General features: G+C 39.8%; 1 protein-coding gene across 1 annotated transcript in view; it reads right to left on the bottom strand.

Annotated features, from left to right (window-relative positions):
* Positions 1-16,816: 16,816 nt before the first annotated feature.
* RAPGEF6 (Rap guanine nucleotide exchange factor 6) overlaps positions 16,817-26,553 on the bottom strand; it is a 185,073-nt gene continuing 175,336 nt past the window's right edge. The window contains exons 25-28 of the mRNA XM_080805059.1: positions 23,804-24,032; positions 21,430-21,932; positions 18,967-19,281; positions 16,817-18,272 (exon numbers count right to left, since the gene is read on the bottom strand). Of these exons, the coding sequence (XP_080661185.1) occupies positions 18,247-18,272; positions 18,967-19,281; positions 21,430-21,932; positions 23,804-24,032 (1,073 nt within the window). The 3' untranslated portion in view covers positions 16,817-18,246. The remainder of the gene's footprint in view (positions 18,273-18,966; positions 19,282-21,429; positions 21,933-23,803; positions 24,033-26,553) is intronic.

The following is a 26,553-nucleotide window of genomic DNA, read 5'->3' as shown; positions in this document are numbered from 1 at the left end:
TTAGCACATTCACTTTTCATTTTTTTGATGTTTTTGATGCTTTCCGCCAGGTAGCTACAGCCTCTGGGCTGCATGTGACCCCAACCCTCATCCTCCAGTCTCATCATCTTAATAATTTCTGTCTGCCCTTTGATGCCCAAAGGAAGGAAGTTAGTATCAGAATAAGGAGAGCCAGATGTTTGATCTGGAACCTCAAAAGCAGTGGGGAAAGGGTGTGCTCCAGGTGTTGAAGACCAGGTGATAGAAGTCTGACAGCAAGCTAACAGCCACAGAGTGAAGACACTGGCCAACTAACCCACACTCCACTGGATCCTTTACAACTCAATTGTGTGGAAGCTTTAGATCAGTGAATGCACGATAGCCTGCCCTGGGGGCCCAGAAAGGACTCCCAAGCAAGGGTTTTTATTTTTGGTTTTGGTCTGTTCAAGGATCAGCAAGAAAGATTATTTAAAATTCCTCAGAACTTCACCTGATCACCTTTTTCTTCATTTATTAATTTCAGCTGCCTCAACACATACCTCCTTTATACCATCTGGGCCTTTCAAATATTTGAGCTGATTCTTTACATTAGATCCCGATTCTGTGCAGCAGCACACTCAGGCACTGTCCACAGACATTTTAGTTGAGGTTTCTGGGTGTCTGGAAACATCACTGTTTCACTGTTCAGAAACTGTGCAGACAAGAGGTTAAGAATCATCGTTGCTGCTTTGAGCACAAGCACCCAGAGTCCAAATTCCAATTCTCAAGTTTTCAATAATGTCTATTTTGTCACATTAACATTTTCATAAATTTCTGCAGGTTTTGCTTATATCTAATTTTTGCTGCTTGGATAGTGGCTTTGTGGGGGCTCTTCGGACAAAATACCCCAGACCAGACAGCTTATAAACAAGAGAAGTTGACTTCTTACAGTTGTGGAGGCTGGAAGTCCATGATCAGGGAGCCAGCATGGTCCTGTGAGGGGGGCTCCTCCAGGACACAGACTCCTCAGATCTTCATGTGCTGAAGGGGCTAGGAAACTCATACGGCATCTCTTCACAAGTTACACGCTCATGACACACGCCTCCTGATACTGTCACCTTCGGGGGTTAGGATTTCATCATAAACTATTGGGGGGGGAGCACAAACATTCAGACCATAGCACGCAGCTATAGGAGGTGAGTGACTGCAACTGCCCCTCGTGAGATGTGGCCACCTCCAGCGTGTGCACTGTGGAGCCGAGGCTGCAGGCCAGGAGCCTCTCGGGGTCAGGTACGACTGCAACTGAAAAACAACTGTCCTTTCTCCTCCCATCCACCATTCTGATCCTCCCCTAGGACACTAACTTGACAGGTAGACATTTCAGGAAAAAAACCAGCCTGTGAGGTCATCTGAGGGATGAGAAGTTAAAGGAAATGGAAGAGTCCAGTGATTCAGCCTCTGCTGAGCAAGGAAAATGCTCTGAAGGAGAGGGAATATCAAAAAGAAATGCTCTTTACCTGTTTTGTGTGTTGAAATTTTAAAAAAACTTTATCATTATACTTTCCCACTTCACAGTTTGTTCAATAAACCTTTTGTTTGGAAGATGTGTATCCAGCTCTGGGAAATTATTTCTCTGATTATTTCTTGTGAGGATTATCAGATTTCTGAGTAGGAACAGTGAGCTCTAGAATATAAAGGAGTACTTTACACATACTGGTGAGAGAAAATTATTTTGAACGAGTATATTCTATCTAGACCAAACTCTCAAGGAGGTGAGATGGTAAAATAAAGATGAACAGGCAAGCAAGCAGTCAGAAACTATGCCACACACCCTTTCTGAAAATACACCCGGGAAAGTATGCTCTGCAAGAACCAGCAGAACACACTAAGTACTATCATTTAAAGGTATCTCAGGACTTCGACATCTGAGGCTGACCTAAACAGCAATCTATCCAAATAAGAAAAAACATTAGGAAGATTTTAGGAAAACTGGTCCTAAGAAGCATAATTAAATAGATGCCATTTATGAGCTGCAAGATTTGGCATTCACCAATCTTTTTTTGCACATTATGTGCCCAACGCGCTGTTTATGCACTGGGGGTACAACAGTGAGCAAACCAAATCCCTTTACCCTCTAGGAGTTTTCATTCTAGTGTTGGGGTGCAGACAGATGGACATGAAGCCAAACAAATTTTGTCAGGTCAGAAATTGAGACCATGGTACGAAACGAAGACGATCTTAGTAATATGGTGAGAAATGTACTGTCAGGAAGCAAAATGACAATTCTTGGTATTCTAGTATAAACCAAAAACTTGTCTGAAGGTAAGACAGGATTTTGAGTGAATGACACATGAAAGTCAGGCTCCTAGAACAGCATCAGCCATGCAAATTAAGTTCTGAGTGAAATTTAAGAAAACTGTCATTTGAAAGATACAGGTTTAGTGACAAATAATTGCCTTTCAGGGCCCACAGGTACATCACCACAGGATTCAGATCTTTTAAAATCAAACCATAAAAGACAACTACTTTCACAGAACATAAAGTACAGTTTAGAAAACTGGAAACCACATTCAGAAGATGGTGGCGGGGAAAGACAGGGAGAGCGCAGAGTACTAATCTCTCACGTACGTACTGGGAGTGCGTCAAGTATTTACCCCTTTATGGTTATAAACAACAGTGTTTCATGTCAGTTGTATCTCACAACTAGGAAAAATTTAATTCTAAAACTAACGAAAGAGGGGCGCCTGGCTGGCTCCATCGCTAAAGCATGCAACTCTTGATCTTGGGGTCATGAGTTTGAGCCCCATGTGGGGTGCAGACCTTACTTAAAAAACAACAGAGAAATTTACATGTAAAAATAAAACCATAACTGGAATGAGGGAAAAGGAAGTTTATTGCAAGTCTCCTTTTTTGTTCCATAAAATCATTTGTAGCATTCAAAGTTGATGAGTGAAGAAATTAAACTATGCCATCACTTACAATTAAGGAGGTGACCTGCAGAAGAATTCAAAATGTAAAGACCTGTAAAAGTAGGGATGGAATGTTAGAAGTGGACATGGAGACTTATTTTTTAAGTACTTCCAATCTGTCCTGTTTGGGTTTCATTTTCTTTATACTACCAATTTCTTGATAATATAAAACAAAATAACATTACATTTTAAGCAGATATTAGAGAGATAGGTATCTTTAGTGGGATGGCAGAGTAGGAAGCTCCAGGCTGTTGTCTCCCCCGCGCCCCCCAACACACCAAATACTAGAGGACCAAAATAGCTTTGTGAGAATGCTAGTGATCAGTTAAGCTGCAGCAACCAAGTGAACACCTAACAGAAAAGGCCACACTCAAAATGGTCAGAAATTTTGAGGCGTCCCTGTCCCACCCTTGTGCTGGTGCAGTACACCTCAGTTGTGAGGGAACAACCCAATCCTGTTTCTCCCTTGGGACTCAAAGAATGAAACTTGCTTGTAACTTTCTGACTTGCGTGGGGACTGGTTTGTCTTGCCTGACTCAGAATGTTGCTGGAAATGATGGCATCGGGTGGAAGGCAGGCTGGAGGCTGCTGACTATAGGCACGGGTGCGGTAGCAGGTTAGAACTCCAGGTGGTCTGAAGACCCATGGATGGCTGTGGACAAGAAATCACAGGCAGAGGAATAGAAAAAATACCAACTAGAATTCAATAGCACTGTAAAGGATTATGCAGGATGGCCAGGGGAGATGTATTCCTAGAATGCAAGAATGGTTCAATATGAGAAAATCAGTGTAATATACCACATTTACAGAATGTTGGAGGAAGAATCAGTAGGATCATCAAAGTACAGAAAAAAGCATCTGACAAAATTCAACAGTTTCACAATGAAAACATTCAACAAAGTATTAATAGAAAACATTGAACAAAACAAAGACTATAGACGGAAAGTCCACAGCTAACATACTCGGTGGTGAAAGACTGAAAGCTCTTTCTCTAAGATCAGGAACAAGACTTCATTGCCTACTTTCACCCTTTATTCAACAAAATACTGGAATTGCTAGCCACAGCAGTTAACGGCAAGCAAAGGAAATGAACGCATCTATACCAGAAAGGAAGAGGTAATATAAGCTCTGATCACAAATAGCATGGTTTGTTATGTAGAAAGTCCTAAAGATTCCACTAAACAAAAGAAAAAAAATGTGAGGTAAAATGTGAGGTAAACTCCACAAAGCTGCAAATTCAAAATCAACACACAAAAATCAGTTACGTTTCTATATGCTAACACTAACCATCCAAAAGGAAATTAACAAAACAATTCTGTTTATAATAGTATCAAGACAAATAAAATACTTAGGAATAATTTAACCAAGACAAAGATTTGTGTATTGAAAACTATAAAACATTAGTGAAAGAAATTATAGACACAGAAGAGGGAAAGGCATCCTGTGTTTATGGATTGTAAGACTTAATATCGTTAAGATGTCAGTACTATACAAGGTGATGTACAGATTCAGTGCTATCTATCAAAATCCCAATGGCATTTATTCATAAATAAGAATACCCATCCTCATATTCATATGGAATCTCAAGAGACCCTAAAGAGCCAGTCTCGAAAAGGGACAAACTGGAGGTCTCATACTTGATTTCAAAACTTACTGTGGTACTTAAGTCCACGGGGACTGGCACATACAGCCACAGAATCCAGTAGAATAGAACAGAGATTCCAAAAATAACTCTTCCATGAGTTTTTCAGGGATATTCAACAATGATGCCAAGACTACTCAACAGGTTAGGCCAGTCTTTTCAAAAAATGCTGCTGGAAAATTGAATATAAACATGCAAAAGAATAAGGCTGGATCTTATAGTCTGTTTGGGCTACTATAACGAAATGCCACAGACTGGATAGCTTATAAACAACAGAAATTTCTTTCTCACAGTTCTGGAGGCTGGGAAGCTCAAGGTTATAGTGCCAGCATGGTGGTTTCTGACAGTGGCTCTCTACCTAGTTTAGAGCCAGTGCCTTCTTGCTGTATCCTCACATGGTGAAAGGGCACAAGAGATCTCTCTAGAGTCTCTAAGAGCACTAATTCTGTTTATGAGGGCTCTGCCCTCCTGACTTGGGCACTTCCCAAAGGCTCCACCTACTAATACCATCAAAAAGGGCACTTTCAAGATTTTGTGTGTGGGGGGCGGGTGTGTGTGCACACTCAGGCCATAGCAGATCTTTACACAATATACCAAAATCAAAGTGGATTAAAGATGTATATTTAAGACCTCAAACTACAGGGAATGCGTGGGTGGCTTAGTCTAAGGTTAAGCGTCTGCCTTCAGCTCAGGCCGTGATCTTGGGGTCCTGGGATTTAGTCCCACATTGGGCTCCTTGCTCCATGGGGAGCCTCTCCTCTGCCTTCCACTCTCCCTGCTTGTGCTTTCTCTCTCTCTCTCTCTCTGACAGACAAATGAATGGAATCTTTAAAAAACAAAAGAAGACCGCCAACTACACAACTTTTGAAAAAAAACACTGGGGCGCCTGGGTGGCTCAGTCGTTAAGCAGCTGCCATCAGCTCAGGTTGTGATCCCGGGATCCTGGGATGGAGCCCCAAGTCGGGCTTCCTGCTCAGCAGGGAGTCGTCTCCTCCCTCTGCCGCTCCCCCTGCTTGTGCTTGCTCACATGCACGCTCTGACAAATTACATAAAATCTTTTCAAAAAAATGTCTAACCTTGGTGATGACAGAGTAACTACTTTTAAAGCTTCTTTGCTTCTTAGCATGATGAAGCCCTAGAATTTTAGCAAAATGAAGTGCTTGACAAGCTGCGGTTAAAACCCTAGGTCAAGTTTCCTTGTGAATGTTTACCCTTGCTGCAGTCTCAGTGCTGACTAGCGACTTGACCGCTCATGTCCTAGGGGATTTTTACGGATGAGACATGGGAGGCGGGATCACTTGAGGATGGGTTTATTAAGTATGTGCAACTGCCCTAAACATACTTCTGGTCTCACAGGAGCTGAAATCCTCCATCACTACCTACTGATTCCTTGCCCTGTCCAGCTGCAGCCCACCACAAGTATTTCATCTGTTCATCTTTCTTGGTTTGGAAAAATTGTGGTAAAACACACAAACTCAAAGGCAACCATCTTAACCATACCATCTTAACCATTTTTAAGTGTACAATTCAGGAGTGTTACATACTTCCGCATTATTGTACAACTGATCTCCAGAACTTCTTCGTCTTGCAAAATGGAAATTCTCTACCCCATTAAACTATAGCTCTCCATTTCTCCCTCCCGCCCAGACGCTGGAAACCCTTCTCCTTCCTTTGCCTATGAACTCTACTAGGTACCTCAAATCAGCAAGATCAAACAGTATTTATCTTTTCATTACTGGCTTCGTTAACCCCAGTATCTTTTCTCAAAGTTCATTCATGTCGTAGCAGCTGTCAGAATTTCCTTCCTTCAAAAGGTTGAATAATCCATCCACTTCATGTACATACCACATTTGCATCTCTCCCACCTCTTGACTGTGAATAATGCAGGGGTGGACAGATACCTCTGTGAGACCCTGCTCTCAGTTCCCTGGGACAGTAACCTACAAGTGAGATTGCTGGATTGTATGGTATTATTTTTTTGAGCAACCTTCAGGGCACAGTGTTCCCATTTCTTCACCTCGTCACCAAAACTTTTTTTTTTAAATAGTAGCCATCTTAATGGTTGTCAGGTGATAGGGCGTCATGATTTTGATTTGCATTTCCCTCATGATTGATCCTGAGAATTTTGTCATGCACTTATTGGCCATTTATGTATCTTTTTTGGAGAACTGTCTTTTAGGTACTTTGCCCATTTTTAAATTGTCTTTGTTGCAGTTGAATGAGGTATCTTTTATTCAATAAATATAAAGCTTTAAAAATACTGTGTATTCCCAATATACACTTCAAGTGTGAACATACACTGAGGATGAGTGTCTTAGCCACCCTGACACTGTGTCTGCTGAGTGACACCCCCATGAATCCCTGAAACACAGCCTGCCCCATCTTCCCTTGCTTGGCAAGCTCTTCGTGCCTTTGTGTTCAGGCCCCTTCCCTCTCATGGGGTCTTCTTCACATTCTTCTTGCTACAAGTGTGTCTCCTTCTAGTTTTCCACTCCTAGTATGTTTTAACTTAGGAAACAGGGAAGTGCTCGGTCTCACCAACAGGTCAAAAATAGAACTTCAGTGCATTTGCTACATAGAATTGATTTTAGTTTTGGGAGCATCTGGAGTATATTTTGAATAGTTGCAGTTGTCAGATAAATGACCACAGATAAAGGAGGTGTGGGACAGCTAAGACTACTGGGTAAAGAAATGAAGTTCCGCAAGAGAAGATGAAATGGAACAATTAAGGTACAGAACTACGGAACTGTGAGGAGGGGAAAGAGGCAGGGAGAGAGAGTGTGGGATCATAATAATCCAGCCTACAGTTTGCCAGGTGGCTGGGCACTGCCAGAGGATTACATGTGAATTAATTCACTTCATCCTCAGAGCAGCAGTAAAAATGAGATAGGTTATTGTTGGTAACCTGTTTAAGAGAACACAGGGAATATATAGCTAATACAGAATATATTAGTTCTCTGTTGCTGTAAATCATCACAAACTCGGTGGCTCAAAACAGCACAAGTTCAGTGGGTCAGAAGTTTGGGCCCAGGTTGGCTGGGTTGTCTACTCGGGGTCTCACAAGTCAGAAGTTCAAAGTGTCAGCTGGGCTGTGCTCTAAGCTGGAGGCTTCACGAGGGAAGCAGCCACTTCCAAACTCACTGAGATTTTGGTAGAATTCATTCTCTAAGGAACGGCTGGCTCCACCTTGCTGGCTGTTGGCTGAAGACATGTCTGCACCTTCACATTCACCGCAGGATTATTAACTGCCAAGATTTGAAGACAACCGTCTGCTGATGACCGGATAAGCAAAATGTGGTATGCACACAGTATTATTCAGCCCTAAAGAAGAAAATAGAAATCTAGCCTTTTGTGACAACGTGGACAAACCTGAAGAACATCATGCTAAGTGAATAAGCCGCACAGATAAGACTGCTATCATGTGATCTCCCTTGTATGTGGAAGGCAGTGGTTGCCAGGGGTTGAAGGGGAAGGGTGGGAAGATGTTGTTCAAAAGGTACAAAGATTTATGCAGGATAAGTAAGTTCTGGAGTGATTCTGTACAACATATTGACTATAGTCAGTATTACTAGATGGCATATATGAAGTGGGCTAAGGTAGGTGATTTTAAGTGTTCTTACCACACACAAATTTTAAGTCTGTGAAGTAACGGATACATTCACTAGCTTAATTGCGGTAACCGCTTCACAGTGTATACATACATCACATCATCATGTTGTACCCCATAAGCCGCCATACAATGAAGGTTTATGCCCCACCCCCATTCATGGGTTGAAATCCGGATCTGTAAATGTGAGGGTATTAGGAAGTGAGGGCTGTGGCAGGTAATTAGGTGAAGAGTGTGAAGCCCTGATGAGTGGGGATGACTACCCGTATAAAAGAAGCCCTTCTCTGTGAAGACACAACAGGAAGGCACCATCCATGAACCAGGACACAGGCCCTCAAAGAATAGTGAATCTGCTGGCACCTTGACCTAGAACTTCCCAGCTTTCACACTGTGAGAAATAAATTCTGCTCTTTATAAGCCACCCAGCCTATGGTATTTTTGATACAGCAGCCCAAATGGACTAAGACAAACAACTCAAATATGTACAATTTTTAATTTTCAAATCTCTCTCTCTCTCAAACTGGGATGGGGGGACCCCCAAACACATCAGACACTTAAAAACATAAATCTTATATGAAATATATTAAAGCTCTTAAAGCAAAATAATGAAACCAAAGCAATAGAAAATCTAAATAAATGAAGAAATACACTGGGCTCATAGACTAGAAGACTCAATTTTACAGAAATGTTAATTTCCTTCAAATTATATAATTTTAGGAAAATCCCACTCAAAATTGCAATTGTGTGTTTGTGTAAATTGATAAGCTGGTCATTAAATTTACCTGGAAATACAAATGATATGAGAACAACTAATATATTATTGAAAAATAAGAGGGTCAGCCACCTTTCTCTACTAGGTATCAGTATTTAGTGTAATGCTAGAGCATTTAAAACAATGTGGTATTAAGGAATGGAAGAATAGGCTGATAAAGTATACAGACCCTAGAATAAATTCACACTTACTATGACTCACATCAGAGATGGCACCACAGGGCAGTGGAACAAAGGACTTATCTTTTCAACAAGTGGTCCAGGAACAATCAATGGGTGGGAGACTAGACCTTACACTATACACAAAATTTTATTCTAGATATATTGTAGAGCTACATTTAGAAGGCATAACATTGAAGTATTTGAAAGATAACACAAATATGTTAATGAACGTGGAAGAGGAAAACACTTCTTAGATCACAAAGAAAGCACTAACCATAAAGGAAAGGAGTAATTTCTCTAGTTTAAAATTAAGAACTTCCCTTCTTTACGACCACACATGCCACCGAGTGGGAAAAGTTATTTGCCAGAGACGTAAGTGACAAAGGAGTCATATCCACAATGCATAAAAAATGTCTACAAATTGATAAAAATGGAAAAGACTCAAAAAGGCACTTCATAAAAGCAGAAATCAAATGACCCACATAAATATGAAAAGGAGCTCAACCCCACTAATAACCAGGGAAATGAGAACGAAAACCATACTAAAATACCATTACTTATCTACCAAAATACAAAACACCAAAAATACCAGGTGGTGTCAGAATGAGATGGACAACTGCCAGGAGCCTATGGAGTAGGCAACTGCTCAGTGTAGACCACAGAAGTCAGACTGGTTCTTGTGTTTATTACCTGCTTTTCATTCCTGTTCGGAGCTGGGCCATTTGTGTTTTCTGGAAGATTTCCCTTAGCAGCCCTGGAAAAGACCAGCACTCATTAAATATACCAGATTCTATGTCCAAATGCACAAACAATGTATACGGAAATAGCTGTATCCACACTGTCTACTACTGAGTGTCCAAACTTTATTCAACTACAGTCTGTCTAAAATTCTTTATTTGCTGGTTGGAAATGTCTTCATTTCATAACCTCTGTGAAGGGGAACTCTCAAAAAATTCCACTGCGGAATGCAGAGATATCTGGAAAGATGGCCAAGAAATTATAGGCACCTGGGTGGTTCGGTGGGTTAAGCATCGGCCTTCAGCTCAGTTCATGATCTTGGGGTTCTGGGATCAAGCTCCATGGCAGGGTCTCTGCTCAGTGCATACAGGTCCCTCCCTATACTTCTCCCTGTGCCCCTTTCCTCCCCCCTCCCCTGCTTGAGCACTCTCTTTCTCTAATATATAAAATCTTACCCCCCCCCATTACCTTGCCCTAACCTTCTAAAGACAAAGACCACAAGGGATACATGGTAGTGTGGCGCCATCTGGTGGCTCCAATGTATTTTACCACAGCTCCCCATTGTTCTTGCAAAGGGGTTTCTGCCCGTGATCACCTGCCACACAGTCCAAGCAGAGCAGTGCAGAGCTAACACTTCCACGTCATCAATCCTAAACCTATGTAGTCTTTCATAATGGGATCAAGCAACTTTCCATGTTTAATGGACAACTTCCCCTCTTCTATGTAATATTTAAGTCTTGCCTGTTTTCCTACTGAATGCTCTTTTTTTGTGCACATGGAAGTACTTTATGTATTCTGGATACCAGTCCTTTGAAAGGTGTATGAATTACATTGTATTTCCCAATTCTGTGGCCTTCTCTTTTCTTAAATGGTATTTTAGAATAAACCTGCCATTTCCTTTAGAGTTGTCTTAATGAGGATCTTATTTAAAAATATCCTTCCCACTTTGGAGATTTTGTTAAGATCAGCAGTATTTCTTCTGTAAGCATTCGGTACAACTTCTACCCCCACTCCCCCCGCCCTGCAAAGATTTTTATTTATTTGGGGGGGGGGCGTGTGCATGAGAGGGGCAAGGTCAGAGGGAGAACAGACTCCCCGCTGAGCACGGAGCCTGATGTGGGACTCCATCCCAGGACTCCAGGATCATGTCCTGAGCCGAAGGCAGTAGCCCAACCAACCAAGCCACCCACTTGCCCCTGGTATAACTTCTTGATAAAGCCATCTAGGCCTTCAGTTTTGAGGGAAGACTTGTAAAGTGAGGTTCCACTCCTTTAATAGCTGTAGGACAACTGAACTTTCCTTCTTGTTACAGTTTTGCAAAGTTGTGTTTTTTTCCTGTGAACGTATTTCATCTAATTTTAGTTACTAAAAGTGTCTCATGTCTTCAGTGACATTAATCATAATCATTCTTTATCACTCCTCATGATAGTTTTGCTATTTTTCTTTTTTCTTGGTTATTCCAAGAGATTAGCAATTTTATTAGTCTTGTTAAAGAACTCAGTGCTTTCTTGATTCTTTTTGGGGGCATCTTATTTATTTCATTACCTTGTTACTAATTTTTCATTATTTCCTTCCATTTATTTAAATTTAATTTGCTGTCGCTATTCTGGTTTCTTGAGAAGAATGTTTAATTCATTTTTAGCCTTTCTACTTTTTCAATATATGTATTTAGGGCTATAAATGTCCCCTGTAAGTATGGCTTTAACCTCAAAGCAAAAGGTTTTGATACTCAATTCCATTCAGTTAAAAAAACCTTTCTACTTTCCATTGGGTTAGTGGGGGAAATATTTCTTAACATCCAATTTTTATAGTTCTTGTTACTAATTTTTGTTTTATTCTGTACAGAGAAACTTCTCTACACAAGTTCAACTTTTTGCAATTTGTTAGTTTCTTTATAGCTTAACAGAGCCAACTTTGATCAATGCTCATGTTCACCTAGAAATAATATATACTTTGCAGTTAATGATTAAGTGTTCTGGAGTCCATTGGATTATTAAGTTTGTTAATTCTGTTGTTCTTGTCTTTAATATCCTTACTGATTTTTTTTTTGGGGGGTGGGGAAGGGTATGTGTGTGTCTGCTTGTTACTTACTGAGAGAGTTATCTTCAAGATTTATATGGGGACTTCCACTTCTGCTCAAAAGTCACTAACTGGCACTTTAACCTCATGCCTCTAGTGACTAAAAAACTACACAAAACATATAAAACAATGCCATTTAAGACACTGGACATCAAGCACTGAAGGACATTAATCTTTGAAAGCACAAGAAACAAGACCTGAACCTTACCACTGCTACAGTTTACCTCCTGAAGAAAATTTCCAGGCCATGACGCAAGGAAGGGTAAACTGGGTAGGAGCTCCTCAGCGTTCCGGAGCCGAAGAGACAGGTGAGAGTCCAGAGAGGTGCAAGTGGCTAGAGTTCAATCTTCCAGAAACTTTGACAACAAACAGAGAGGACACTTTCCACTTCTTTCCACAAGTCCAGTTTAACATCAATACCAAAACCTAACAAGGGTATTACAAGAAAGGGATATTACAGACCATCTTTCTCTTGAACATAGATGTAACATCTAAACGAAATACTGCAAAATAAATCCAGAAATATGTAAAAATTACCTATCATAACAAAGTGGTATTTATTCTAGCAAAGAGGAATGTGAAGTGGGGAGGAGTGGGGCAGGAAGCAGCTGACACTAGGAAATCTATCATTAACAACACTCACGGATGCAAGAAAAATAATTCTATCATCTCAACAGATTCAAGAAAAGCATCTGATAATTTGATCAATCACACATCTGCTTATCAAATTCTAAATAAAACATCTTTAAATTCATAAAGAATACTTACAAAAACCCTATAGCAATCATTACAATCGATGGTGAATAGGGAGATTTTCCCCCTTTGATGAAGAACAAAGAAAGGTGTATTTCACCCCGACCACTTCTATTCAACATGGTACTAACTGGCACCGCAAACAGGGCAAGGAGGTGAGAAACGAAACGCAAAATGACTGGAGATAAATAAAAGTCATTATGACAACATGATAGGAGTATCTAGAAAACCCCAAAAGAAACCTAGAATAAATGAATTAAGATTGCTAGATACAAGGTCATTATAAAACAACTATGTTTCAATACTCTAGCATACATTTTAAAAAAGAACTTAAAAAGATACTTCACCCAAGAGATAGCCAAATGGCCAATAAGTATTCAAAAAGATTCTTACGTTATCAGCCATTGTGGAAATTAAAGGGAAAACCACAGTAGGATACCAGTATACATCCGTCACAATGCCTGAAATGAGAAAAATGGAAAACATTATGTTTGGCAAGACTGTTAGGAGTGTCCCTTCTGTAAACACCAGAAAAATGACAGGCTTACTAGGCTGCCACAGGGGATGCCTCTGGGGTGGCTAATTCGTGTCTCCAAGTTTATCAGATGCTTCTGGGGGTGGGAGGAGGTGGTCCACATGTTCTTTGCGGACTAGCACATCCTTCAGTTAACCGGTCCTGGGTCACAAACATCAGACAAATAGAGTACGTGTAGTGGTTTCCCTGGGCTACCATAACAGATCAGCAGGACTCAGGTGTCCTATTTAAAACAGGCCAGAAGTCCAAATCAGGGTGTCATCCAGAGGTGTGGAGAAGAATCTCCTTTCTTCCAGTTCCTGGAGGCCGCTGGCATTCTTTCACTTGTGGCTTTACCTTTCTGCTGTCTCCACATCGCCTTCACTAGGTCTGTTTTATCTTCCTTCCTCTCTCCCTCAGAAAGACTCGTCTTGGCATATAGGGCTCATCCAGATAATCCAATGTAACCTCATCTCAAAATGCTTCATTACATCGGCAAAGACCCTTCTCTCAAATACAGTAACATTTACAAATTCCAGGGATTAGGGCTAGATGTTTTTAGGTAGCCAACACTCAACCTACTGTATTTGTGTGTAGTGTTTCTAAGTAAAGAAATGAACCAGGGACACTTGTGCAAAGATGGTCAGGGGAAGGAATGACTGGGGAAAATCTGGTGTGTGTGGTGAGAGGGGGTTAAATGGGAGGAGGGAGAAGCCTTATTATCATGGGAATAATATTCCCTAGGTACAGAGTGAAGACTGGGAAAACTTCAGGAAGGAATGCTAGAGCAAAATTTCCTCCTTCTTTGGAGGTTCTCGGATCTGATCCCCTCATACAAACTGCTGCATTTCTTGCCTCACAAGAGGAGTGCTGTGGCAGACAAAGCCAGGTGCCCATTCAATGTCCATTCTTTCCTTCTTCACTGAAAGGAATCCAACTTTTATTTGGGGCCATCGATGGCTCAGCTAAGGAGCTCACTTCCCAAGTTTCTTGCAGCCGCTGGTCATGGGACCCACTTCTGACTAGTGAGATAAAAGCAGAAATACCAAGTGCAGCTTCTGGGAAAGCTGCTGTTTTGCTATAAAAAGGGACACACTTTTGCACCTTTACCTCTCTGCCCTTCCTGTGATGCACAGGTGATGTCGAGCGGTGTAAATGCTGGGCCCTGAGTCCCAGAAAGCCCCGTTTACCTACCCCATTAGCCCTGGGCTTTCCTGTCCTGAGAGAGAAACAAGCCAAATGGGGATTAACCACTGTTACTTGGTTTTTCATCAAACACCCTTTTTAAAACCCAAAAAAGAGATAGGTATTTTCCAGACACCACCAAGTCAACAATAATTGGATCACTCCAATTTCTATGCGGACCTAAAAAATAAGGCCTTCACACCAATGCTAGCCCCACAATGGCCGCCTTGAGTGACTGGGTGTCATTACTTTATCTATGTATGAAATAAAGAGCAGAGAAGTTTAATGTAGATTCTTTATTGATTCCACCAATGTATTAGTAGATATGATAATAAATGGACTTTTACATTCTCTTAACCAAAAATATAACAAATATTTACATTCAGTAAAAATACAAAAAGCATACAGAGGCACTGTCTTTCTAAAAGACATAAGTTTAAGAGGTATCAAAAAATAGGAGACAAACATTGCTCGTTACAGGATACTTTACAATCACTGAATTGTGCAGTATAATTGCATTTAATTATTAGAACTGTGCAGTTTTGTCTTTTTCTGATAAGCTCATGTTTCATTTTAAAAGATCAAGTACAACTGCATTCTGTGTATCAAAAATAAAGAAGCCTTAAAAAAGCACAACAAAAGCTAAAGATGAACTGGGGTTCAAGTTTAAATTTGTAAATGTACTGTGACACTTTTGAAGATTCATCCCTCTGTTCTAGCCTTTAAGGTAATGCTAAAGGGATACATCTACTTTAATATCACATTTTTTAGAAACAAAATATATCAGAATAACAATCATTATCATTGTTTTAAATATACAAGGAAATTCTTTCTCCTCTCTTTTCATAGGGAAGAGAACACTTCATAAAAATTAGGTTTGTTCTTGGAAATCCTCATGATTACTGCCACACTTCCGGCCTGGGAGATGCTCAGGTTATACCAATGACCACAGTATGACTTACCACCCTCACGAGAAACCAGTTAATAAGCCTTATTATTCTCTCCAAAGATCAGATTCAAAGTAATCATTTGGAGGAAGAATTTACTACTTACAGTAAATCTTTAGGGAAGTTATATAGCAGATTTACTAATTGACCAAATCTTTCATTCTGAACAAACGGTTCTGTTGAAACTTATTTGGCAAAACTTTGCCCTATGGATTTACTGCTTCAGGAAGTCCTGACAGATTTGGAGCTGAGGGAAGGTGAGGGCACTTGTGTCTTCATTAAAGTTACAAATTTATAAAATAAAAACAAAAACAAAAATGGGAATTTAGAATTGGAGCAAATACAGGTTAAGGCTTCCCTTGTTCTAGTCATGTAACTAAGAGAAGGCAGAAATGTATCCTAAATTAGAATTAAAATATAAAAATCACAACGCCACACGTTTTTAGGGGATACACACAGATCAAAATACAATGCATTTGGCTTTAGTTCCTGATCACTGTGATCGGCTGACCCCAACACTCACAGGTCGAGCTAGATGAAAACAAAGGCAGCCACAAGGTGCAGTCACAATTACAGCCTCTGACTCTCTGTGCAAGATATTCTCAAAACCATTAAGGATGAAGACAGGTAAGGCTCCTGATTGATTTCAAACACCTGCAAACAGACAGATAATGTGCAAACAGCACATTTTTTTCTGGGGTAATGGATATAAAATAGTAAGAATATATAACCAAACTTGACACAAAGAGAACTATAACAGAAGTATGTTTCGTTTCGTTTTGTTTTGCCCCGGACATGAAAACACTATTACGTAAATCAATGAAGGGACATTTTCTGTGATCAGAAGACCAGTGTTCTTAGGTTAGATCACGACAGTGTGACTTTCAAACCAGGATTTTTGATCCAGGCCACTTTCCATGTCAATGGAACAAGAAAGCTACAGAGTCAATTAGCCTCTTTCTAACATACTTGGCAGGTGGATTTTTAAGGCTTTAAGTTTAAATTCATGGGGTTTTTTTGCCCAAAGGAATTTTTCAGATAAGCTATTTTTCCTAAAATGAAGAGACAGTCATTTTGAAGGAAAACATAGACTACTCCCATTGACCACTTTGTAAATTAATTATGATTTCAAAATGAAGGGGATAGGGGGGTAGGGTGTGGGCCTAGCTGGCTCAGTCGGTAGAGCACGTGACTCTTTATCTCAGGGTCACAAGTTCAAGCCCCATGCAGGCCATGGAGCCTATATTTAAACAAACAAACAAACAAAAACTGAAGGGGACTGCGAGAAAGTGAGAGTCGGAAGAGATAGCTAGGGAAAAATGAGAAGAAACTCTTAAAAAAGGAAATCACAAACGAGCTAAATCCAATAAATTCACATATGGACAACCATTCAGAAGTAAACCCATTTTGGCTCCATGTTAATCTGGGTAGTGCACACGAATGGCTTTGGCTTTTTTTCCTTTTTCTTGCTTTTTTTTTTTTTTTTTTTTTGGTAGTCATCACAGAAGTTTATTAAGCTCTCACTTACATTTACATTAAAAAACAAATGATAAAATTTAAACTTAAGATATAGAAAACACTGCATTTAATTAGTAAAAATGTGGAAAGTCTAGATCATCCAGTAAACAGTCACTGAAATTTTAATTAAATACTTAGGAGCGCCATGCCCAATAGGCTATTAAAAATATGTCTCTCTTTCCTCTCAAGGGCTAAACTGAGTACAGAAAGAGAATCATTTCCACAATTCTAGCTCCTTTGTCCCCCCTAAAATTTTCAACCACTTATCACCTCAGTGTGCTCATGAGCTTTCTTGTAGGCAGCTGGAGGCTGCAGCGTTGGTCAGGGTTGAACACAGCCTCATACTGAGATGGGGTGCAGGGACGGCTGCAGAACATACATGCAGCTGAATTCATCTCCATGGTTACAGACCAATGATTACATTTCCTTTGGAAAGAAGAACTCCACATTTGAGCAGTCAAAAATTTTTGTTTTGGATTTCTGTAGAACTCTACTGAACCCATTCTCTACTTAATGGATTTATACTTTTAGTTAGATGCAGCATAACTTTCACTTCAGAAGGGATTGGTATACATTTTCTTTTGAGAAAAAATTTCATTCTTTGGAGATGAGGGTGGGAGATGGGGAGGGAGGCTACCCTCCCCCAGTCACAGCCTCCCTGTCCCAAAGGACTGAGAAGAAACCCTATGGCAGCTTCAGCTGGCCTTCTAAATCAGCCAAGGGCAGTATCTTCCTAATACCTCAACCACAAAGGGCTTCCTATCCCACTCAAATGGAGACCCTACATTGCACTGGAGTTACAGATCAAGTTCATCTCTGTCTAGATTAAGCATATCATCCAGTAAAGATGACTTCAGTTTGATCAGACCAGAGACAGTTTTATGACCTCAAACCTAAACATCTGCTAATGACAGCTCCCTAAAATGAAAAACCACAAAACTTCAAATAATAAGTTACTTTTCAAATGCACAAGAATATCCTTGGTAATGGCAGACATTTTGAATTTGTCCGTTAACCCAAGCTATGGCTTGGAAATAATACTAAATTACTATCTTAAAAATAAGTTGGTTTAAGAAAAATGTATACTGATATACATAGGGAGGACTCCCAAGTTTGCATCTGTTCTAGTAACTGTGGTCCCAAGGCAGGTCTGGTATGCGAAGTAAAGACTGGTTTCCAGGCACAACATCCATAGCTGAGGAAACTGCATCTACAAGGATTCAATAAAAGGAAGCATGATTCAGGGCTAGGTCATCGCTCAGAGTACAGGGAACGAGACCTCTGGGTTAGCAGCAGCAGCAAGCTGTTCGTTGGCAACAACAACGGCCTGCGGAATCATGAGGTGGTTCTGCCCACTCCTTCCTCGACGGCTTCTGGTACACTTCCAATGGGTCCTCCAAAGGCTACACTGCTGAGACCTGTTCATTTTCTGAAAATAGTAAAGACACCATTAAGTGGTAGATGAGGCACAGTAATGACGATCAACATACAATCTAGCCACCTGTTTAGAGAACTAGTCACTTTCAATCAAGAAATCCTCTCAAATATCCCATCAAGGCCCAGATTTTATTACAATGACATGAGTGCTGCTCGCACTGCGGGCTGACAGACGGCACTGCCCTAACCGCTTCATCGCTTCATTACTCTACTGCTTGAAGGGATAAAATTTCATTTATTTTTAATAAAGCAGATTATTTTGCAAGATACTGCCCAGCTGCAGTCAGTCAGGAGTTCTGCTGTTAAGAGGAACTACACCAACAGCACGATTTCAGGTAATGAGGCACTTTCCAGTTTTCATGCATTAATGTGAGATGCAGCTCTACTAAGGTCAAGTGCCTCCTCTCAAAATGATTGTATCAGACTGAGCCACTGCTGGTCAGATTTAAGAAGACCCTATCTGAGCAGGAAGAAGGGTACTGAGCACACAGAAACATGCAGATTACTCCATTCAAAAAATACACCACCACATTGAGGGATCTCTTTCTTTCTTTTTTTTTTTTTAAACAGAGATTGCTACAGCAGTTAGAAGTAAACATTAATGACTATATGAAATAACAGAGTAAAGATCAACTCATGTATTCAGCAATTTATTTGAGACCCATTAAGGTAGTCTGTCAACATACCATCTGCTTCGCTATCTGCATCAGTCACATCTGCTAGCTTAGGATGGGACGGCTGCAAAATCTGCCTCTGAGGCTGAGTTACAATCTTCGACGGAACACAGGCCACGGGGCTGCTACCGAGAGAGGCTGGTGGCAGTCTAGAGAGGCTGTCATGCATCATCTTTGACCTCTGCACTGCCACACTATAATCTGGAGGTTTTAGGTGTAGGTAGGGTCCTTCCTTTAGGTCCGCTAAAGAAATCCCCATGTATCCTGGAGGAGTGGGAGGTGGCTCCCTATACCTATCCTCCTTCTTGGGTGAGGTGACACAGTACACTGGCATGAAAAACAAGCAATGGAAACGTTAATGAAAAATCTAAGAAATGAAAGGAAAAAAAATACTGAAACTTATTACAGTGACAAAACAGAACTCAAAAAATAGACTAAATGAATATATTTGAATACAGAGAGAGATTAAAAACATAATGATTAAAACTTAATATTTAAACCTGTTTTCAAACACATAGATCACATTAGGTCTTATAAACAAAACCAGAGTGACAGAGAGTTGAAAGAAGTGATGTGGTGACAAGCCCTCCTCTTCAGTGGAGCCCCCCTCCCCATCCCACCCAATTCAGAGACAGCTGCCTGGCTCTTCAGGGACACCAGCCCTGGGGACCACACAGTCAGAACCATTCAGCAGTTTAACCTGAACACCTATGCTCTGCTGACAGGGAGGATTTTTGCAGAAATGACGTCTGGACCCTCTATTTCAGGGCTGCCCACCCTGTCCTGAGACATGAACCACCGTTTTACAGCACTCCTGTGGAGACTACCTGTCAGTCCCGGTGTATCAACAACTTAAACTTCCCGGGTACAGACGACCTAATTCCTTCAGGGATCTTACTGCTAACTTCTGATTTGTGACGAAGTAGGGGAGGGGGGGAGAAAAGAAAAAAAAAAAAAAGCCATAATTTTAGGAAATCCATCTTAAGTTTCTGTGATTTTCAGTGCACATTCAAAATAACTGTGACTTAAAAAAAATGTGACTTAAAAACCTTTTCCCTAAGTTTGTAGACCATGGAACAAAGGCAAAGTTTCAAAAAACTTCAGAAATAGGTTTAAGAAAGAGGAAGTTCCATTTTATTAAGACCAATTCACAGGACCTAAGGGACAAACCACTCTGACAGCCTCGATGACGTAACTTTTAAACACAAACACTACCTACATGTAGGCAGAATAAATTAAGAAAGACCATTGATAATTCTAATGTTAACTGCTCTTTTAGAGACAACTAGGTTTGTTCATACTGAAATTTCTACAACTATAACCGCAAAATCTGCATGTAGTATCAAGTTCTTCAAGGATTTCCATTCCCACCCAAGAGGAATGGAAATCCTTGAAGAACTTGATACTACATGCAGATTTTGCAGTTACAGTTGTAGAAATTTCAGTATGAACAAACCTGATGGTCTCTAAAAGAGGATGGAGCAGGGAGGGAAGGGGTGAAGTCAGCAAAACCAGTAAGACAAGAATAAGAATTTAAGCCCAGAGTTATCTAGAAATGCAATAAAAGATTTTTAAAAATCTAGTTTCCTAAATGGACAGGAGATTCATTTTATATCCTTGTACAATCATGTTTAGCTATCCACATAGCAGTTACCCAGAAAGATTTAATAGAAAATCCTTGGAAAAAAATCAACACGCTAAAAACCCCAATCTATAATGCAATCTGACAAGTAAAAATGTACTACACATGTGCTATAAACATCAGCACATCTTTCACATTTTTAGTAATTTAAACTGATTTCATTAATATGTTATACAGTTGATTCAAAGTATAGTCATTCCATATAAATAGAAAAGCAGGGGTTATTCTATCTAAATATTTACATAACTCAATGAATAAATGAAAAAATGTATTTGATGGCTAAATACTAAATGAACACATACAATAAAAAAGCGGTGTGTGGTCAGAATGGAACCCACAACAGGAGCTGGCATAGCCATGACGTGTGCTAGGAGGGTATACCGAAAAATATTTTCGACTTCCTTAACACAACTATCCCCACTTTTATTACTTAAAGAATAATATAAGATTTAAAGTTTCTACCATGTATCACATCAATTGTGGTCCAAACAATGTATGAGGTGACAAAGAGAATAATCCCTTTGTCAGGGTTGCACAGTAATACAATCTTTCCTCAATGAAACCACAGATCTCAAAAACAAAACACAAATGAATCTGTCAGCTTAATTAATTACCTTCATATCAGCCCTCTGATTTTAATAGGCTTGAATACCTGCCCCAAAACCCTTGAGAAATTGTCAACTTTTAAAAAATAATTTGTTTGTAGAAGGCAGGGAGAGCCTGGAGTAAGAAGAAATATTTCCAGGAGTAAAATTTTGGGCCAAGATATCCCAATATCACTTTTTGCCACTTAATCTCTAAATGCCACAGATGACAAAGAATACAGAACTTACCAATCAGGCCCTTTTCTGTACTTGAAGTAACAGTTTTATAAACTGGATCAGTGCCATCCTTGGGGTCCAAGCCTTCAGAGGACTCGGGTGCGATGCTCTCCAACACTCTCCGTTTAACTGTTCCATAGTTTGGTTCGTATGTGTCAGACAGAGAACTGGAGGAGGCCCAACTCTGTCTCATCTGATTAGTCTCTAGGTTTCCTTTACACTGACCACAAGTTCTAGAGCAGCCTTTAGGGCAGGAATAGGGCTCACAGTCAGGTAGTTCAACTTCAGCAATGGGGCCATCCAAATGGGTATGTCGATAAGAGTTCAAAAAATCCCAGCCTTTTGGGTTTGGAAGGCTTTGGAAGTTGTCATGGGAACTGCTTGAACAGGAAGTCCAACTTCCACGACCACTATCTGCTGCTTCTAAAATGACGTGCTCATGGGAAATCTCTTCATTACTCATAGAAGAGGAGACAGCTAAACTCTTGACGAGAGATGGTTTTGACAGGGCCCACCTAAAAAATTGGGGATACACCATTAAAAGTAATTTACTGGCTTACTGGAAAAACCTTCTTCTGTCCAACCCAAGTATTACTGCCTACAAAAGACTACTGAATATGCATCATAAGTGTTCAATGCCAAAATAATCTTATGAAAAAAAAATGACACTGTAATCAATCATCACTTAACCTCTATACCCATTTAATATTCACACTTACCCAGAAACATACTTGGAAGAAACTCAAATACTTATTAGCAAAGTTACCTCAGAAATTTTTCTTGAATTGATTTTAAATGAAAATGAAAAACGAGGTTTGAAATGAGTAACATTAAGTATACATTTTCATTCTTGGTCAACATAATGCTAGACTCTCTACATGGATACAGAATAAAGAATTCTCAACTATATGTTCTCAACCATGTTTGGTTTTTCAATGTTAACTCTGAGGTTAGCCTAATACAGTGCCAAGTACAGAGTAACTTCTTCAACCAAGAACTGCAAAATGTATACTATTATTTACAGCACGTGTCCCCAGATTAGGGCTCAGGAGCCAAATTCAGCCAATGGCATGTTTTGGAGCAAAGGCATGTATTGTCTGGAGCAAAGTATGGTATTTTACATTTTTAAGAGTTTAAACATGGGCGCCTGGGTGGCTCAGTTGGTTGGGCAGCTGCCTTCGGCTTAGGTCATGATTCCGGAGTCCCAGGATAGAGTCCGCAAAGGGCTTCTACCTCCACAGGGAGTCTGCCTCTCTCTCTGACCTTCTCCTCTCTCATGCTCTCTTCTCACTGTCTCTCAAATAAATAAATAAAATCTTAAAAAAAAAAAAAAGGGAGTTTAAACAAAACAAAAATATTCTGAAGAATTTGAGAGAGAGAAAAATGGAGTCTGCAAAGCCCAAAATGTTTACGATCAGGCCCTTTACCCTCCTTGTCTCTTGCTAGCTGTGCCCCCCTCCCCAACAAAAAAAGCTTGTGAACCCTTCATTCACAGTACAGAGCAGGTGTGGGCAAACTACGGCCCAAGGCCAAATCTGATTCTTAGATTTGGCCTATTTTTGTAAATAAAATTTTGTCGGGACACAGCATGCCCACTTATTTACAAACGGTATTGTCTAAGGCTATTCCAGAGCAAAAATGGTAGGGTTGAGCAGTCGCAACACAGAATTCATGACCTACGAAGTCTTGATATTATTTAGTATTCAACTTCTACAGAGATGTTGGCTGACTCTTGGGTCTAGAAAATCATAGTTTAAAACCTTTACAAATATGGTAACACTTCACTCTAATTTTTTCATATTAAAAAATACCAGATCTAACAATCAGTTGACAATCAACTTTCTCAGTATTTTCTCCAAGATTCCCATACTGCCTGATTCTAAATAGAAATTTACAGCTAACTTTAAGAAAAAAAAACAAAAAAACTTTCTGGACTTCTGCTAGCTGATAATTCTTACTCCCTAAATGATACTTTCAGATCAAGGACTGACCGTACTCCCCCACCAACCTGTCTATAATGGATACAGCATTGGGACCACCACACATTACACAGTCTGAGGATTCTTTAACTTAATAGCCACACTACAAGAACCACATCCCCCTACCCATAGCAGATTCACTTCGAGCTCTAATTGAAATATACATGACAGAAAGTTAGTTAAATTCAGCACACACTTAAAAATGAGCACCCATTCATCTTTCAAAACAGTACTTATTTGCATATTCGAGATAGAAGATACATGCTTGGCCCTCATATTATTTTATGGATCCCCTTGCAACCACCCCACAGGTACAGGGGTATCATCTAAGGGCAAGCTGGGGAGCACTGCTTGCAATGGCCACTTGGCTTAGGTTTTGTGGTATGAACATGGGCAGCTATATTTACCCAGGGCCAAGCTGAGTATGATCTCCTATCCCTGAGGAGTGTTCTGTCTTTTCCAAAGGCCCAGTGGATTCAGGGACCGCCACAGGCTGTGAAGAACATCGTTCATCCTGCAGAGCTGTAGACATGGAGTCAACAGAACAATTGCTCACGATGCTGGATCGTGAAGAAATTTCACTATGGCTGGAGTCAGACAAGTTGTCAGATTTAGCTGACGGTGTAAGTGTATAACCTAAATGAGAGAAAACAAGTGATTAAACTACAAAACAAGGAAACAGGGAGGGGGTATGTGGTTAGGGAGAAGTTGAAGAAAAACGAGAACAACAAAAGACAGAGTAAGCAATCTCAGTTTCCATCTGTGTAGATGTATTGATGCTAATTTCTTACACACATTCCCCTACATATCCACTCATCTACCTACCTACACTGTACCAACCTGACTCCAAATTCAAGAAATACGAAGTCGAAATCCAGTATTACTGAGGAAACTAGTCCAAATGTGTATCTGCCCTGGGCTCTCACATAGCTACAAGCATTTAATAAAATAAGAAGGTATTAGATGTATTTCAAAATAGTAAAAAGCAGACATCTTGAGTTTCTCCAGTTCTTTTTAGACCTGTGTCCCCTTCTTTGATTAACATAAATATTTCATGGCCTGATCTGAGGGTCTAGAATACCACCTTGAGGTAAAGGTGGGTGAGGGGAATCAAGACTCAAAAAAGAGATTTATATTTTTGCTTTTGAAACTCCATATACTTACCCCAGATATTCTGCTTATGTCAACTAAGGAGTCTTACCCCAAGTTCAAAGCAATTATTTTCATATTTTTAAATCAATTGTGTTAGCTATGAATTTCATCTTATACCCGGTTTCCTTTTTTTTCACTAGGTTTACAGAATATTGCATTAAACAGCAGAACTGACACATTTATAAAAATGTGTTACAAAAATAACAGCATCTGCCTATTTTAAATTGTTCTATGGTTTACTGCACAGCAGATTCAGCAAGAGAAATTTTCTCTTCCATTCTCTGGAATAAATGGGTAGAGATGGAATGAGGCAGAAGCATCTCAAAATAAATCTGTAGCATGACAGTCAAAGGTACATAATGTCTATTTTGGTAACTGTTAGAAAAGTAAACAAACTTATTTAGAAATAAAAGGAAATGCCGTAGTAATCCCAACAAGGAGTAGGTCTCAAAGAAGCAAATAATTATTTTCCTTTTAATGGAAAAATGAGGTTCAAAAGGTACATGACCTTTAAGGACAATCCTGACAAATCTCAATTAAGAAAAACTATAGGCTTTATATACACATATAACTCAAGTCATTAAAGAAAAAACTTGTTGAACACTAACCATATTAAGTAGTTTCAGTAACTATTTCAGAGAGAAAAATGAAGACCCAGAATATGGGTGACTTCTCTGTGGCTTATGGGGCCACCAGGCACAGGACAAGTTGAGATAAACAAGGCTTTTGATCTTCTCAACACTGTCATTTCTCAGTGCTTTTTAAGAAGTGACTGGTCAATTTTCAAGAGAACCAAGAAAATGGATTTGGTAAATTTAAAACAAAAAACCAAACCAAAACAAAAAATCCCCCCAAAACCCCATCCAAATAAAATATAAAAATCCTTTCTCAAAAGAAAAAAACCATTGCTCCTTTATCCTGGAGGAGTCACTCGCTTTACTGTTTTAGAATTACATCCCTCTGTCTGTTAGATGAGTGTTTCTCATATACAATCAATTCTAGGAATTACCTGGAAAGGTTATTAATATACATATTCTTGGGCCCTTTCTGGCAATTCGAATTTATGAGTTTTGTAGTAGGACACAGTAACTGTATTTTTAACAAGTTTCCAAATGATTTTTCACTTGCTATGTCAGATCTCCTTTTCCTGTCTTGATCAGAGATTTATATGAAAAGCAAATGAAATAAAAAGTGTATGTGGGGGCGCCTAGGTGGCTCAGTGGGTTAAGCCACTGCCTTCGGCTCAGGTCGTGATCTCAGGGTCCTGGGATTGAGCCCCACATCGGGCTCTCTGCTTGGCAGGAAGCCTTCTCCCCCCACCCCCCGCCCCGCCTGCCTCTCTGCCTACTTGTGATCTCTGTCAAATAAATAAATAAAATCTTTTAAAAAAAGTGTATGTGGACAAAATAAAATTTCTTGCCTTCTTTTTCCTTTAGCTTATAAAGTAGTTACAGTAATAAAATTCTCTGAAGCAAAGGTGGTGATAAGATCATTACTAGGGGTTCTAATGTAAAAGTAAATACTGATTTCTAAAAAGTACCTCTACTTATTTCATTCACAGATCCAGTCGCTACCAGCAGAAAATAAAGCCAACTACAGAAAACAAGAGTATAAATTTTACTCACATTAGTAAAATAACATGTACAAATAAGGCACTTTAAATAAATATGACTTTGTGGCTAGAGTACCTTTAACACTATGAAATGCCTATAAATTGTATTTTACACTAAATTGTTCTGCCTAAACTTTGATAAATAACTTAATTTAAGCTACATTTACATTAATAAATGAAAACAAGTTTAACACTAAAATTAAGTGAGGAACTCCGTCAGATTGTCTTTCTCCTTTTAGACTTGAATCGCGTATAGAAGCAGTTTAAAGTGTTACGGTTGCCTCCGCTATTTGAATTGAAGATGTCACTCCCTTTCTCATCTTTGATGTTGCTTCTAACATCCTTCACTTTCTCACAGCTTTCTGTAGCTTGATGGTGATCTGCGTCCTCTTT

The sequence above is a fragment of the Martes martes genome (assembly GCF_963455335.1).
Source record: "Martes martes genome assembly, chromosome: 5".
NCBI classification, from domain to species: domain Eukaryota; kingdom Metazoa; phylum Chordata; class Mammalia; order Carnivora; family Mustelidae; genus Martes; species Martes martes.
The sequence above is the reverse complement of the archived record's forward strand: the minus strand, read 5'-3'. Positions and strand labels throughout refer to the sequence as shown.